Source organism: Ascaphus truei, chromosome 3 (assembly GCF_040206685.1).
Source record: "Ascaphus truei isolate aAscTru1 chromosome 3, aAscTru1.hap1, whole genome shotgun sequence".
NCBI lineage: Eukaryota > Metazoa > Chordata > Amphibia > Anura > Ascaphidae > Ascaphus > Ascaphus truei.
The window spans coordinates 221912028-221929660 of NC_134485.1; the positions used below are offsets into that span (position 1 = coordinate 221912028).

At 44.9% G+C, this 17633-nt stretch overlaps 1 protein-coding gene across 3 annotated transcripts in view; it reads left to right on the forward strand.

Moving 5' to 3' along the window:
• IMPG2 (interphotoreceptor matrix proteoglycan 2) overlaps positions 1-17633 on the forward strand; it is a 94865-nt gene that overhangs the window by 41834 nt on the left and 35398 nt on the right. For 2 of the 3 annotated variants that reach the window (XM_075590131.1, XM_075590130.1), the window contains exons 7-9: positions 9665-9697; positions 11049-11098; positions 11371-11462. In XM_075590131.1, the coding sequence (XP_075446246.1) occupies positions 9665-9697; positions 11049-11098; positions 11371-11462 (175 nt within the window). The remainder of the gene's footprint in view (positions 1-9664; positions 9698-11048; positions 11099-11370; positions 11463-17633) is intronic. The other variant, XM_075590132.1, reaches the window with a different exon arrangement.

The window sequence follows — 17633 nt, forward strand, 5'->3', positions numbered from 1 at the left end:
GGCAACAGGACTCCTGAGTCTCCTGCATGATGTTGTGTGGGGAATGCCAACCCAGACAGGCAGTTGAGTTAGTGTGCTAGAGTCCTACCTACATACAGTGCAGCGCCTCCACCTCATCAGAATCTCGGCGTCCGCCAGGAGATGGTTCTGATGAGGAACTCCTCTGTGGTGCCTTCCGCTGTGGAGTAACTTCACACTCACACATTGGGGTTCTTGTGAACAAGGACATCTTTATTGATGATGGTATAGGCAGACGGCCCCTCGCAGCAAACAGCTTAGCCGCTCATTTCTTTGCTGCACTCCATTACGAAGGTTCCTTCTCCTCTAATAGAGTTGCTCTCCACCTCTCCCCTCAGGGAGATTCACCAGCTTGTCTCTCTTGAGCTGCACAGACTCACAGCTATTGCATCAGCCTCTGCAACACTGTTGCAGACCTCCACATGACTCTCCTGAATAGAGTCAAAACACCAACTGAACTGAACCACTAACTTTAGGCAGTCCTGTGTCTAATATCACCTCCAGAAACAGACACCCTCTGTGTCACTTCCTTTGGGACATATGACACCTCACCAGGGTTTGAGGGCAAACCTCCATGATTGTTACTGGCAACTCTGCATACTTACCAGGATTACTGCCAACTCGGCATACTTACCAGGATTACTGCTAGCATGAAAGAGATATGTACACCAATTTTACATATGGCTACAATCTCCCCCTGGTGGAACCCAACGACCCGGCTGGGATCTAAATTTGCGGAACCTTCCTTCAGGTAGCACTGCAAAACACACCTATACACATTACAGTACATATCTCTTCATCATAGACATAATAACAGCTACATCCTAACTTAGATGTGTAACAACCAGGATTACTCCCTGATGGAGTATCCATTACTGGTACTACCATACCCTTTTAAGGTGGCCTACGCACAGCATGGTCCACTGGGTTTAGAGCAGCAATGCTGTAACACTCTGGGTGACATACTGGACACCCACAATCAGCCCATAATTCCTGCCTGGATGCTAGTGGACTGAGAGGATCATGCCCATATACTTCCTTAAGGCATCTCCTGGAGATGTAGGCTATCTTTTCTTGATTACACCACTTCTCGTCTAACACTTCAGGATCCCAATCCTCTGGAGAGCTGTCAGTATCCCAATCTTCTATGGAACTATCAGAATCCCAATTTTCTTCCCCTGATCCTTCCTCCTCATCCGTACTATATCCCCTATCCTCATCAGTGGAACCCATTTCGAACTCAATTTCTCCCTCCCATGGATGGTGAAAATAAAGTAACAACTTTTTGCGATTCCTGGCAACTCTTGCCGACACTGGAGGCACATAGGGTGGTACCCGAGCAACAGGCACAATATGAACAACATTACCCAAATCCCCAGACATCCCACGGGAATGAGTGTGCATAACATAACGCTTGTCTCCCCCTTTAGCCACATGCTTGATTACAGTAGGATTCACCCCCGGAGACTTCACATAGGGTAACACTTCCCTCCCCGATCCCTCATCGGAGGTAAAGCAATCACCCCAGTCCAGGTTCTCCCCAGTCCTTTCATCAGAAGTGTCCCGGGACTCCCCATACAACCCTTGGCTCGACTGGGACCCAGATGAGCAAGTGACAGGGGCAGGGGCTTTAACTATGGCCGGGGGTTGGGCATAGGGAAACACTGCCGGCATCCGCGGGGCTACAACCCGCAACTTCTCGCTACCTTGCCCGGTGCCATCGGACTGGCCTTCCGGTTCTTCGGTCTCGCTGCTCCCAGGCTTCCGCAGGGCCTGCCAGCTCTTCTTCGATCCAGGCAATCGGGTAACGCTGTTCGGTCGGGAGGACGCGGCCATCTTCCAGCCGGTTCCGCTATGGCCGCCGTAAGTGATGTCCTCGATCGCACGGGACTCGCCGCGATCTTGGGTTGGGTCCCCAAGTGAGACCTCTTCCTCCACCACGACATCCGGAAGCGCTGTTTCTCCTTGTGGCACCGCTTGGGCCTGGCCTAGGCCTTCCTCCGCCGTCGCCATCCCCGGAGACTGGTAAAGGCACGGACTGCGCTTACCACTCCGCTGCTTCGGGGTGGATCTGCCGCCGCCATCGGAGCCGCTGGTCGCCACGGCCGTGGGACTCCGCCTCTCCGGTTGCCGCTGTACCAGCGACACACGACTCCGCTCACTGGCGACACAGGTGAGTGCCGTCTTTCTGGTAGTACCATCGCAGTGGTTCGCAGGTTGTCGTGTCACCACTATGGTAAGAGCTGCGGGTTCCTCGTCGGAGGAATCCAGCCCCGATTTAGGGAGGGGCACTCCGCTCGGAGACCACCGGTGAGTCTCTCGGCGATCACTGCGTCTTCTACTATCTCTTTCTTCCGGCTCAGTTTTGATAGCCTGAGCCACTCCCCTTGCTCCGGGATCCGCGGTCTCTCCAGAGCACACCTGGGAGTTCAGCCGATAGTATAGCTATGTCCGCCTCTGCCTCTACTACCTGGCCCGGCACGAAGGTTGGCACCGGCCATAGATATTGAATGCCACATTGCGGGCATCGAGAGGCGGTACTCACGGTACCTCACGGCAGTCGGCATTGCATGCACAGGCATGCCACTGTTTCGGTGCCGGCCATCCGGAGTACCAGGAAGCCTCCTGGGGCCGAATAGGGCTGGGCCGAGATCATCGGTTCTTCCTCTGGCTTGCTGGCCATAGTCACGATTGGAGACACTTTCAACAGTGGTCTGCTTTGCTCGCTGGCTCCTCGTGACTGAAGTGCAGGGGTTGGTTTGGTAACCTCTCCTTCATCTAGCTCCACCCGCATCTGCCAGAGCTGGAACCCACTCCCATTAGTGGAAATTAGGGGAGGGTCCCACAAGTTTATTGGATGCCCCAGCACAGGGGCTGAACTTTTCACAGTCCTGAGGGGCACGGCCACAGCTTTCGCGCCACTACCCCCGACAGGGCGGGGTTCCTTAATTGGCGACAGTCCCGGCCAATTTCTTGCAACCTCTTGGCTTGCAAAATCCTCGTCCTCTTTTCCACGGGCAGCACTGATTACAGGGACTACTTTCTGTAGTGGCACCACCGTTTCACCAGCTCTTCGCTCAGCTAGATCCATTCCCACTGGGCATAATTGGAAACCACTCCCCCTGGTTGAGATTAGGGGGAGGTCCCATAAATGTATCGGATGACCCAGCACTGGGGCTGAGTTAGTCATAGTCCAGGAGGGCGCGGCCACAGCTTTCGCGCCATACTTCCCATCAGGGGGGGTTTCCTGTTGGCGCCACTCCCGGCCAACTCTCTGCAAGTTTAATATTTGCCGCAATTTCTGCAGCTGGCCCACGCGGTCTCCCAGGGAAGCGGGAGCCGCCATTTTGGTTCGCATTGCCATTCTCTTTAACAGTTGAGGTAGCTTTTGGTTGTTTGTATGCCAACGGGCAAGCAAATCCATCATTTTCCCCACATATCACTACAATGTCTCCTCACTGTCCTCAGGGGTAGTACCCCTAGGTCCTAGGCAGGACCAAAACGCTGCAGCCTCAGCTTTGGCGCCACTCTATAGCAGGCTCGCAAAAGTCACTTCCGCAGCTTGCTCTTCACCCGCACACACGCAATGTGCGCTCTCTCCATCAGCCTCCGTCCGCCATTTTGGACCTTCCGCACCGCGCGGATCCTCCATTCTTGTGGTCGCCATTGATGTTTCTTGTTTGTTCTGATTGTACATGGAGCTCCTCTCTGCGGGGCAGCTGCCATACCGATACAATAAAGATTGCCTTGTGCACCACCTTGTGTACCTAATGTAGGTCTGACTTGTGTTGCACTACCTCAGGCTAGGCTCACTCTCTCTGTGTATGCTGTGTCTCTCTTCCTCTCCCAGTCTGTACTCCCTTCGGTGAGTGATCTGGAATGGGCTAGAGTACTCTGGCTCTTCCATGCAGTACTTGGGCGTCTACCTACTGTTGGCTAGCCTAGCGCAGAACCTCTCCAGGATTCCTGACCACGTTAACAGGCTATCCCTTTAGGCATCCTACCAACTAGCACTGCCTCAAGGTGACTAGGACTATATATATAGCCCCTCTCCAGACTCCCACTCCTCTCAGGTCCCCAGGTCGTCCCCGGTTTCCCTCCCAACATAGCACAAAGTGGCAGCATACACTCTCCTGTTTTCTAGTGTGCCTAGCAAAAGCCTGTCCTGTTGACAGGTATCTCAGCAGCGCCTCCAAATGTAACGGATTTTCTGACCTGGCTGACCCACCCAACCTCTCATTGGCCCCTGTGGTCTAACCAGTCCCCATTACATGGTTGTGTCTGGTGGTGCACCTGTTGGCAACAGGACTCCTGAGTCTCCCGCATGATGTTGTGTGGGGAATGCAAACCCAGACAGGCAGCTGAGGTAGTGTGCTAGAGTCCTACCTACATACAGTGCAGCGCCTCCAGCTCATCAGGATCTCGGCGTCCGCCAGGAGATGGTTCTGATGAGGAACTCCTCTGTGGTGCCTTCCGCTGTGGAGTAACTTCACACTCACACATTGGGGTTCTTGTGAACAAGGACATCTTTATTGATGATGGTATAGGCAGACTGCCCCTCGCAGCAAACAGCTTAGCCACTCATTTCTTTGCTGCACTCCATTACGAAGGTTCCTTCTCCTCTAATAGAGTTGCTCTCCACCTCTCCCCTCAGGGAGATTCACCAGCTTGTCTCTCTTGAGCTGCACAGACTCACAGCTATTGCATCAGCCTCTGCAACATTGTTGCAGACCTCCACATGACTCTCCTGAACAGAGTCAAAACACCAACTGAACTGAACCACTAACTTTAGGCAGTGTTGTGTCTTATATCACCTCCAGAAACAGACACCCTCTGTGTCACTTCCTTTGGGACATATGACACCTCACCAGGGTTTGAGGCCAAACTTCTATGATTGTTACTGGCAACCCTGCATACTTACCAGGATTACTGCCAGCATGAAAGAGATATGTACACCAATTTTACACATGGCTACATAAAATTAAGGTATTCCAGCATTTAACACCTTTTATAGGTGGTTAAAGAGGGAAATGTAAAAGCAATTTATACAGAGCAAATCTTTTTTGAACTGTGAGGTTTTTTTTTTTTAATTTCAGTGCCTTCAAATTCCTTCAAATACAAGTGCATAAAAACATGAATGACATCATGGTACCTTAACTATAAACGTGTATTGTGGTAAAAGGGACTTCTTTATCAGCGTTAAATTGTTGTTGTAGGATAATTGTTCGTGTTTTACTTTCCTGTTGTTTACAATGATTGTTTTTTATTTCCAACTGCTTAGCCTAAGGTAAGCATGTAAAAGCTCAGAATAAACAGTGTACTTAAAAACAAAAATGTAGTATAGATGGGTCGTCTTAATGGCTTGGTATTGTTATTCAGTCCTCCTGCTAAGGTCTCATACTTTGGTTCAATTTCACAGGCTGATAGAGTGCTTGTTTGTGTTGGAACTGCTTGTTAATATGTCAAATTCATTTTGGATGCTCTACTAAACCACAGTAACTGTTACATAACTACAGGAGGCTCTGGATTTAATTAATAAAAAATACGGTGTCTCAACATAGTTATGTAACAAGTAAATCTTTGCATAGATTTACTGAATATGAATTCAAATATTGCTGCAAATCAGATTTGAATTGTGACGAGTGTATACACAGTATGCAAACAAACATTTCTACATGTTCTGGAGTGTTCATGCTGTGTGCATCTTTATAGCAATCTACATCTCTAGTTTGCTAAATATCTTCACTACCAAATAAGCCTGCAACACACTATTTTGCAATGTGTTGCATGCTCCTCTAAGGACTCAATGACCTATTATTACTGAGAATATATAAGGATCTGGTTTGGTTGGTCGCTGCTTTAATGCTGTAACTGTCTTAAAAATCTTTTTCAAGTTTCCTAAATATTTACAAAGGTTAACATTGACCTGTGGTTTTCTGCAGTCACATTGGAAACTAAGTGAAGACTTTTTTGTTCCAAATTGAAAAATTCTATAGAATACATAAAAATATTTTTCCCTGTATAGTATATTTTCTATAATAAAAAAAAATCCACGAGTAAATCTGCAGAAGCAATGAATAAATGCATGATTTTTAATGCGATCGCTCTGTTGCCAATTCCTGCATATCTTCACTTGGCTCTAAATGATCTGTGGGAAAAGCTCTTTTCAGCTAATTGGTAATTGCTGGAAACAATTTACAGCCATTTGAACAAACAGACTGTTATTTTGCACTTGTTGCATAATTTATCCACAAATAGCTCCATTCACACGTTGATGAAAGCCAAGTTTTAATTAAACTTGTGCATACTTGCTGACTGCTGTCCAAATAAATTATTCATCCCTTTACTGAACGAGGCAGATTTGTAAAGCTCCAGAATTAAAAATGTGAGGAATCTGCACAAATATATCTCAGAGCAAACATTTTTTTAATGTATAATTTTTAAGTATTTTTAAATTAAAAAATAAAATAAAAATTAACACCTACTGGATATCTGATTCTATGCCCTTTAGCAGATGTGTAAACAGCTATCTACATCTGACAATGGAGCATCTTATTACTGTGTTGAATATTTTTCAGCAACAATAAAGTAATTAGGTTAATAAAGGCATTTGAAAAATGTTTTTGAAACCTTTAAAAGAAAGAGTGACTGTTGTAGAGCATCACATCATTATCAGTGAGACTGCTGCTGAAAGAAGGTTCAGTGTGTAGGTATTAAGGCCAAACAAACAAAAACATTGTTAAAGTGAAAATGTTACATGAAAGAACGTTAGCCACAATCCTACAAAGTGTACAAAGGGAAACAGTAATATTGTATAAACATGCTGGTGATACTGTAACTTAGGAGAGTTACATGAAAATATTCTGCCAATATGTTTTAGCACCAAACATACTAAATTAGAAAATCATCACCATGTCCATCATTTATTGCACAGTCTTTGTCCAAGGCGGCGGCGTTAACCCCTTCATTACATTTAATAGCACCCTTCCTTAAACATCATTAATTGACATGTTCCATACTTCTGTTTGATACCCATAGCTGGTGATTAAAATGACAAAAATGTGCAACACACATTATTGTAAAGTTTGAAAGTAGCAATGAATAGGAAATTGGGTTGGTGAACCATTTGGGGATTTAGAACGCATTCAGTTAGTTAGCATTGGGAAAGGATTATTTAATAGGGAAAGGATCCTCAAAAGAAAAGAAGTGCAAACAGCCTCATGATGATGCTCAAGTAAGTGCTTCTCTGTAAGGCTGGGATTATAGTCCGTGCTAAGGCGTTCGCCTGGCTTTCGTCCCAAACACTCCACCGTAACTACCCTGCTAAAAGTTTGCAATGAAATCCAGTGTGGAATGGAACGGGGACAACTCACTGGTGCAGTATTCCTAGATTTTGCAAAGGCTTTTGACACAGTTGATCATGCTATCCTGCTTAACAAACTCCAGAGTTCTGGAATAGGGAAGCATGCTTTAAACTGGTTTCAGTCCTACCTATCAGGAAGATCCCAACATGTGTCCATCTCAGGCTCTAACTCCAACCCCCTGGATATCACCTGTGGTGTCCCGCAAGGCTCTGTTCTGGGGCCCCTACTCTTCTCAGTGTTCATTAATGATCTTCCCACAGCTTGTAAGGAAGCCTCAATACACATGTATGCAGATGACACAATCCTATATGCACACAGCCATAGCCTCTCTGACCTTCAACACATACTTCAGTCTGACTTTTTGAGACTCGAAAACTGGATTTCTCAAACAAACTGTTTTTAAACACTGACAAGACTGTAACAATGGTATTTGGGACCAAGACTAAATTTGTAAAGCTTCCAGTGACTGAGCTCCTGATTAGAACCAACGCTAACACCACCCTAACACCTGTCACTAGTTTTAAATACCTGGGCTTATGGTTTGACTCCCACTTAACATTCGGGATGCACATTGATACCCTGACAACCAAGACCTACGCCAAACTAGGGGTACTTTACAGGAACAAATACTCCCTAAGTCTCCTGGTCAGAAAGCGTATCGCACAGCAGATGCTAATGCCAATTATTGACTATGGAGACATAGTATATGGCACGGCACCTCAAACCCACCTTAGCAAACTTGACACCCTCTACAATTCAATTTGTCGTTTTGTTCTCCAATGCAACTACAACACACATCACTGCGAAATGCTCAAAGAACTAGATTGGTCAACACTAGAGTCTAGGCGCAAAGTTCACCTTTCCTGTCTTGCCTTTAAATTCTTCATGGGCAAGCTACCCAGCTACCTGAACAAGCTCCTCACCCCTACCACCTGCAGCACTTATCACCTGAGATCAGACTCCAAAAGACTGTTCATGGTCCCAAGGCTCAACAAAGTATCCGGACGTTCCTCCTTCTCCTACCGTGCACCCCAAAACTGGAACAACCTACCAGAGACTCTCACATCCACCACCAGTTTAAGTTCTTTCAAATCTAAGGCTGTCTCACATTTTAATCTGGTCAGTAACTGTTTCATACGCCCATAATATATATTATCTCTAACTGTGCATGCAATGTCTTGTATATAATGTATACCCTGTTCATTTATGTAACTGTACTTGTAACCATGTATTATTTGTTTTACTCTGTGCCCAGGACATACTTGAAAACGAGAGGTAACTCTCAATGTATCACTTCCTGGTAAAATATTTTATAAATAAATAAATAAATCACGCGACAGGAACAAATGGATGAATCCCTATGTGGTCGCCCCTAGTGCGTGCGCGCACGACGGACAGCGTTTTGTAAAGACAAAAAATGTTGTCTTTTCAACCGATGGCCGCGTGACATGAGCAGTTTAGCTAATCACGGTGAACCAGACTCGTGACTCGTCTGCCGCGCCTCCCCATCGCCTCTCCCATTGCTTCCAGTTTATAGTCACACATCGCTCGGGTGAGAGGCGCCCGCGATGCGATGAGCCCGTGCGGACTATAATCCAGGCCTAACGTGAAAATGCCAGGAGCAAGATTCTAAGAGGTGCAAATCTAAGGGGAGCGTCTTGGAACAATCAGGTAGAGCTCTGGGATGCTGACACAAACGCTATGCTTTGAATACTACTGGGTTGTCTAAGTGCATTACTTTTTAAACATTGATTTAATAAAATATTTTATACATGAGGCTGTTTGTGCTATTTCTCTTTGGGGGCTTTCTTTTTGGAATATTGATCAAGTCTGTGAGGAAGCAGCATGCATGTGGAAAGAGATACCCTAACTAGTAGGCCTCTGCCAACATTCCTGACTGATAAATAGTTTTAGCTTTTACTAACCCTACTGATTTAAGGACTGTTTAATTCCGTGGATTAAGAGAATATGAATACTGAACAATGTCTAAAGCAGGTTCTTGAAGCCTGTTTCATCATACAGAAGAATTAGAACAAGTTTAGTGAGACTTATTAGTGGTACAGTATGTAGAGTTTTTTTTTTATAATGTCTTGTGTATTTTCTGTGTGCTAACATTTACAGCATATTCTATTAGTTTATGATTTGTTCCTGAAAACCTCCACATTATAAAAACTCTGTATAGATCTAAACAAACAATTTAATTTCTATTTATCACTGATTGTGTACACTTTGTTGCGTCTCCAAGTTATACTTTTTTTTATTTTATTTTGAATAACGTTCAGCAAAGATTCTGCTCCGTGGCTTCATTTGTGCAGGTAAGCAGCAGTTATGTTACTCACCAAGGCTAATTTTATCTTCAAACGATTGATTCTGATAAATGGTCATCTCATTTTGCCGTTTGTTTACTTATCTTTGATGTGGCTTCAGGTTATTTCACCTTTATTATTGTGTGACGTTTTCCTTTAGCAATTATGCATTGTCATAATTTTGCAGCTGCATATTATTGCGAATTTCATAACATCCCTTTTATCCTCTTGAGCCAGTTTTGCTGGCTGTGTTGGTCACAATATTGATGGTGATTAGAATAGCTGTACTCAGTGATTCAAATCATCAACAATACTATGATTACGACAGGCAGGCAGGCAGGCATTGCATGTTACACATATCCTTGACCTGGTTAACATTAGAGCGCTTTTAGTGTATGTACACAGTGCCGTCTTAATGCATGCTGGGCAGTTGCCCGGGGACCCCACGAGCATAGGGGCCCCATGCTAATATATGCACAGACCAGAATTTAACACAAATTTTCCGGTCACCCGCCTCAACATTCAAATCTCCCGCTAACTTGGTAGAAGGAGAAAAATTACGACTTGTAGCGGAGAGTTGGCAGGGCCCAGTGCACTGCTTTGCCCGGGGCTTATAATGCTGTTAAGACGGCCCTGTATGTACAGTACAGTATAGTGGACTTTACCATTGTTTTTTTTGTGTATCAGTGCCACATCACTGACTTCCTCTCGTTTTCCCATGTCTAGCTTCCTCAGTCTTGAACACCTCCTCCACTAGTAATAGTATCTCAGTACTGGCACGTTTGGGCGTAGCAATAGTACACGCAGACCTGACTGGTATCCAGGATATGTATGCAACCAAATATAACAAGCTTGTGTTCTGCTTAAGTCTCGAGATACCTATGTATCAGCCACATCACTACAACGATAGCATACAATACTGATACATATTTAATGTTACCTTATATTGAAATAAAACTACGAAGAATGCAAATCTATGCAATACAGTAATTTTATGTGAGGAATATGTGCACAACACGCTATTTTATGCACTGGTGTGCACCAGCTGTGGCACTATCGTTCGCTACATCTATACTTTTAAGAGAAATCGTGTGTTAGATGCAAGCAACGTACTAAAAAAAATCACCAAGTAATAAGTCATCAACATGTAATCTTCATTTTCTCAGAATTATTATCTTTACTATATACAGTATCTTTTCATTTCCTTTTTTTCTCATTAAAAAACTCAAATAAAATGATGCTAAATCCTCTCGGATAGGTTTGGAAGACCTTTGTTTGAAGCTATACTGGCCAAGAGAAACACAATGTCTCCCTGGTAAAGTTTCATGTAGTTTGAGGCTTTATTTTTGATGTTTTTCAGGCCAGAAGTAACCTCACCACCTTCAGCACAGGATCCTGCGACTTTCAGAGGTAGTTCTGAACATGTATTTACGTATGTGTATAATACTAATAATTATACTAATGTGTATAATACTAATAATTTTTGTATAATATGTCAATTGCTAGGGCTCAATTACAAATGAATGATGGACAGTATTATTTTTTTCTGCATAAAGCATTAGAGAAGTCTGACATTTCTTAAAAAAAAATCTTTCAAATTGTCGAACTGAAAACATGGATCATCTTCAATTTGTCTCCCGTATGGCATGCCCTATTAATATATGTATGTTCTGTTCTTCCAGATGCAGCTGCCAATGTACCACTCTCATATGAAATATCCATTGAAAGTTATTCACCCAACACCTTTCTCAAGCAAGAAAACACTGAAGGAAGTGTAAGTGTTTTTTATTTAATTTCCTTATCTTGTCAACATTAATATGGAAGATGTGTCCTATTAAATCATAAACGAATACCGTATAAAGAAAATATAGTTGTATAAAAAGAATATGAAGATTAGATTGTAAGCTCTTCGGACAGGGACCCCTATTGTTTTGTCTGAAGTGCTTATTCCCATTGTGTTATAATATTATGTCACGCTTATTGTAAAGCGCTACTAAATGTTCGCGGATGGCGCTATATAAATAAAGATATACATACATACATACAAGATGAAAGGGACACTGGAGATCTTGAAAACCTTTGTTAAATACTACATAAATGTAGCCCGCTTTCCCTATGCCTAAGGGAACTACGTGTGCTGCTGTACCTGTTTATTTTTACAGGAGGCCTAAGCCTCCGCCGCTGGGAGCCTGGGGTGAGCTCTTTCTCCTTTAAGTTCAGAGCCTCCACCCATCAAGGATCCCAGCGTTGGCGGGATAACCCCTCACAGGAACCAATACAGTAATGAATAATACACACACAGGTATATAACTAATGTTTACTGACACACATGCAATAACAAATAACGATAACAAGGGTAAACCCCCAGGGTACACCCAATAACCCAACACTTGGTAGTTCCCCAAAGTACGGACGGTGCGGTGGCACCAATAACCCTGGGGTCCTTCCCAGTCAATTCTACTAATGTATGAGGTAGCCCTACCCCTGTGGACCATTGGTGCACTTATAGCTTCCTGGGCTCTCCAGTACCCAGGTGCAGCTGTCAGATACAGAACAGTCTGGTCCCACGCCGTGGGGCCTTCAACATCAATCCCTTCACTCTTTAGGGTCCTGATCCTCCTGAGGAGGTGCGACCTCCAGCTGGAGGGTCTCACACAATGTCTCTATTCCCTGTGACCTGGTCCTAGGGTGTAGGGTACCGCGTGGCCGTCCGGTCACCGTGTGACAGCACTACTATAATGTTAATGGGTAGAGCCCCTATCTGGGGCCTTCTCTGCAATACTCAGCTGGAGTGACTCATGGCCTAAGGGAGCAAGCCTAGGCCTAGTCCAGGGGCAATGCTCCCTGGACACTACCAGCTCCCTTTCCACACTCCGTCAGACGGCCTCACGGTGTGTTTGTGCACCAAAGATATCCCTTCCTCCTAGGGGATCCCGGGGTAGTCCCGCAGTACTGTATCTGCGGAGCCAGTCAAGATGGCCACCGCAATTTGCACTGCGCATGCGTGACTCGCTTGTACTGCGCATGCACGATACCTAAGATGGCGGCCCCCACACTCCCGGCACAGCGCCAAGCTCTGGTGGGCAACCCGGTTGTCTGGCAGCTCCCTCCCCAACCTGCACCGGAGGTAAGAAGGGGGCTCGGCTACATAAACAAAAATGTATATAGTGTGAGAGAACAGATTTAAGATTCTTACAGAATACAGATTTAAGCAGGTGCTAGTCCCATAAGTAAGTCATAATGTAAGCTCCTTACCAGGCAGACTATGAGATCCAGGAAATCCAAGGAACACAAAGTAAGGAAGAGGCAGCACACTTGGTAATGACAAAAATTGTATTCAAAAGCAGGCACAGTCACTGACGTTTTGGTCCTAAAGACAGGACCTTTATCAAGGGAGTGCTTACGACGCAGTGACTCCCACCACCTATAAATACCCACCACCACCTATAATTAATGATCAATTAAATAACACCAAAACTATACACACCTGTGTAGCTGCAGCCATCTCCGTCGAGTGAAGAGATGACGTCACTGCTATGCGTCTATCTCCCGCGCTGTCAAAAGTCAGGAGCGTCTGTAGTAACTAAGGCAACCCTTACTAGAAAAAATCCCTCTATTGCACATGCGTGGTGCACATGTCCCGACTGCTAAGCAGTAGTGGACATAGTGAGGGGGGGGGGTGGTTGCCGAAGTGCTCCGTGAGAGCTGCGCAAAAGCACATCGAGTGAGAGGCAGCTGTGACAGGCAGCATAAAAGCGCCCCAGTTCAAACATCCACCTAGCATAAAAGTAATGTAAACTGATCAGTACCCCAAGGGTGAGATGTGAATAAAATAAAATCACCGACGCTGGGTAGGGGGAAAGGGGGAACAGACAAGGGAAAAGGAAGGGGGGGGGGGAAGCAGAGAAAGGAGGAAAAACAGCAGGAGGGGGGAGGGAAAGATAATAGGTGGGGGTTAGGAAGGGAGAAGAAGGACACATGAGGGGAGGGAGGTGGAAAATGAGGATGAAATACATAATCAAAGGGTAAACTCCTAAACTCAGGAGAAAACTGAAAAGCAGAAAAGGACAATGGTTAAAATCCAGGAAGAAAAATTGAAGTGCAACACAGTAATCACACATGGGGGACAATGAAATCAATGCAAACACTTAAATGAAACACCCAAGTCTGAAGTCCTCATTAAGGCCAAAAGGGGACATAGTTTTAAGGTCATGAATCATTTTAGCCTCCAACTGCAGCAAAAGCCTGTTCCGGTCCCCACTACGGGTAGAAGTGATGGCTTGTAGGATGGGCATACATCTTAGCGTTGACAGACTGTGTTTCTGCTGCCTGAAATGCCTGGCCACCGGAAGCAGTTTGAAGTCCTCCACTGTATTCTTGTCCATTAGCGCTTTTCTAATGGTGGACCTGTGGACAGCCATGCGCTCTTTAAACATGCGGCTAGCTTTGCCTATGTAATAAAGCCCACAAGGGCATCTGATGAAGTAGACAACAAACCGTGTCTCACAATTCATGGAAGTTTTAATGTGTATTGGTTTCCCATTATGGGGATGGGCATAAGATTGGCCAATCTTTAAAAAAACGCAATTGACGCACCCATGACATTTATATACACCAGGTTTCTTTTGTAGCCACGTTGTTGTAGGTGCACATCCTTGGTGGTATCTGGCAAATACTGCCAATTTTGGGGTCATTACCCCGAATGTTCCAATTCTTTTTGATACTGCGTTTAATCAGATTAGATGCAGTTGTGTAGGTGCTACTGATGTTAATACATCTGGCCTCCATTTCAGCTGCGTGCGGTGTAAGGAGAGATTTCCTATTAACAGCCCAGGCTTTGGTGAGAGCTACATCAACTTCTGTTCTAGAGTAGCCCCTGTCAAGAAACCTATTAGCCATTTTACATAATGCACCCTCAATTTGCTTGGGGTCGCTGGTGATACGCTTAACCCTCAGCATCTGGGAGTAGGGAAGACCCCGTTTAAGAGACTCAGGGTGATGGCTCGTAGCACAGAGCAGAGTGTTTTTATAAGTCGGTTTCTGAAAGATCTCTGTAGCAGGTAGTCCACCACTTTTGTACACCACTGTGTCAAGGAATGGGATCCTATCCATGCTATAATTCGCCGTGAAGCGTATTTTGGTCGTGATCGTATTGAGGTACGAGATGAATTGTTATTTATTTATTTATAAAATATTTTACCAGGAAGTAATACATTGAGAGTTACCTCTCGTTTTCAAGTATGTCCTGGGCACAGAGTTAGGACAAATAATACATGTTTACAAATACAGTTACATAATGAGCAGGGTATACATTATATACAAGACATACCATGCACAGTTAAAGATAATTTGTATTATGGGCGTATGAAACAATTACAAGCCACATTAAAATGTGTGACAGCCTTAGATTGGAAAGAACTTAGACTGGTGGTGGATGTAAGAGTCTCCGGTAGGTTGTTCCAGTTTTGGGGTGCACGGTAAGAGAAGGAGGAGCGGCCGGATACTTTGTTGAGCCTAGAGACCATGAACAGTCTTTTGGAGTCTGATCTCAGGTGATAGGTGCTGCATGTGGTAGGGGTGAGGAGCTTGTTCAGGTAGCTGGGTAGCTTGCCCATAAAGAATTTGAAGGCAAGACAGGAAAGGTGAACTTTGCGCCTAGACTCGAGTGATGACCCATCTAGTTCTTTGAGCATTTCGCAGTGATGTGTGTTATAGTTGCATTGGAGAACATTGTAGTAGCTCGTCCTCTCTACCTCCCCAATATTGCTAGCAAAAGGTGCATCATTCAACAGATGTAATTGTTCATAGCTGTCCATAAAAAGATTGGCATAAGCGGGTGCCATATTAGAACCCATGGCTGTTCCTGTAAGTTGGAGGTAAAAATCACGTTCAAACCTGAAGATATTTTTATGTAAAATAACTTCAATCAAAAGTAGAATAAATTCAGTGGGTGGGCCATCATGATCAGTATGATTAGAAAGGTGTTCTCTGATTGCCTCCAGTCCCTCACCATGTGGGATATTGGTGTAGAGACTGGAGACATCAAACGTCACCAATAACATATCGGTGATATCGAAAGCAATAGTGCCCAGTTTATTGATAAAAGCCATCGTGTCCTTGACAAATTATGTCATATTCATGACCATTGGTTATAAAAGGAATTCCATGAATTGAGAAAGTGGATGGCAGAGAGAACCCCTTGCTGCAATGATTGGTCTGCCTGGCGGATTTATAATAGATTTATGTACTTTGGGTAGCACATAAATCACTGGAACCAGGGGGTTGTCCTGGGACAGAAAGGAGCCGGTTTCCTCAGAGATCCATGAATTGTTCACTCCAAGTCTGATGATGAAATCTATTTCTTTCTTGTCGACTAGTGTGGGATCCTTCTGTATTTTTTTTTTTTTTATAGTATTTGGTATCCATGAGCTGCCTCTCAATCTCAGCCCTGTAATCAATGTAATTCATGACGACGATGCCACCACCCTTGTCGGCCGGTTTGATGATAATGTCATCATTGGACTTCAAAGACTTGATAGCTTCTTTTTCTGCTAATGCAAGGTTCGAGAAACTATTTTTGTGAGTCTTGACTTGCTTCCTAGTGTCATTGCCCAAGAGTGCCATGAAGGTGGTGATTCTGTGGTTGACTACCATCGGATCGAAAGTACTCTTGGCTTTGAACTTACTGCTAGCATTGGTCATCTGGTTAGTACTAGATTGAAAGAAATCCTTGAGTCGTAGCTGTCAATCGAGTTTGTACATGTCAACTTCCCATAGAAAGGGGTCTTGGGTGGTAGTGGGGACAAATGACAATCCCTTATGCAGTACATTGGTCTCTGCAGTGGAGAGTGGGTGGCTGAATAGATTGAAAATCACCTCCTCCTTGTTCTTGGGCGCCATCTCCCTTTCTTGGCTTCTCTTTCCTGGTATCTTGAGCTTCCTGCCGCCTCACCGGACCACTCGCCCACGTCGGAGTCTGGGATGGGTGGTTTGTGTGCTCTCCCTGTGCCAGGCACTAAAAAAGGCTCCAAGTGTGTTCCCTCTGGGGCGTCTGAGATGTCTGTGTCGCTCGTGTTGTTGCTGGCGCCGGTACCAGGAGATCTTTTGGAGCGTGAATAAGTTCTCCTTTGTCCACCTCTTCCTGTGCCTGGTTCGTGCAAGTCGAGAAGCCATCTATATACTCCCTTGTTCTGGTAATGACTGGTCACCTAGAAAGAAAATTGCACAGAAGCGCACAAGGGATGGAGTTAATAACAGTATTTTAATAAAACAAACACATAAATGGCTGAGAGGATCCAACCCCTTCTCAGCTCAAAAGGTAAAAGTAAAATGCCCAGAAATTGAAGCCATACATATGGTCTCTTAACATAAAATGTCTAGGAAAAATACATCACATACAACAAAAAACATTTAATGTAAAAGTAAACAGAGAAAGTACTAACAGCCCAAGGGGATTTAAATAAAAACCGCCATAGAGGACTAAATACCCGCTGACAGGGGGAGACGGACACTTACACTAGGGCAAAGGTGGGGGTCCACAGCTGACCGCACAGGATCCGGATCGCGGCACCTGGGAAGATAGAACAGCCACCACTAGAGCCTCAGGCAGGCTCCGTCTCAGCCTCTCAGCAAACACGCACAGGATGACCTGTCGTGACCTCTACGCGTTTCGCACCACGTGCTTCGTCAGGAGGTCACGTACAGCGTCATCCGCGCGTATTTATGGAAGGAAGGGAGTTAGTAAGGACAGCCCCTTCAGACGCCAAATCCAACGCCCTTAGATGGGCAGCTGAATACTTAAAGTGATGCTACCTCTTTCTCTGACAGTGTCACATGTGCGATAGTCACGTGATACAGGTCTACCAGAGTGTATACAAAACGGGAACTGTAACACAGCAATATCAGCACTGCCAAAGACCATCACTAAGTATACAGACAGAAAATG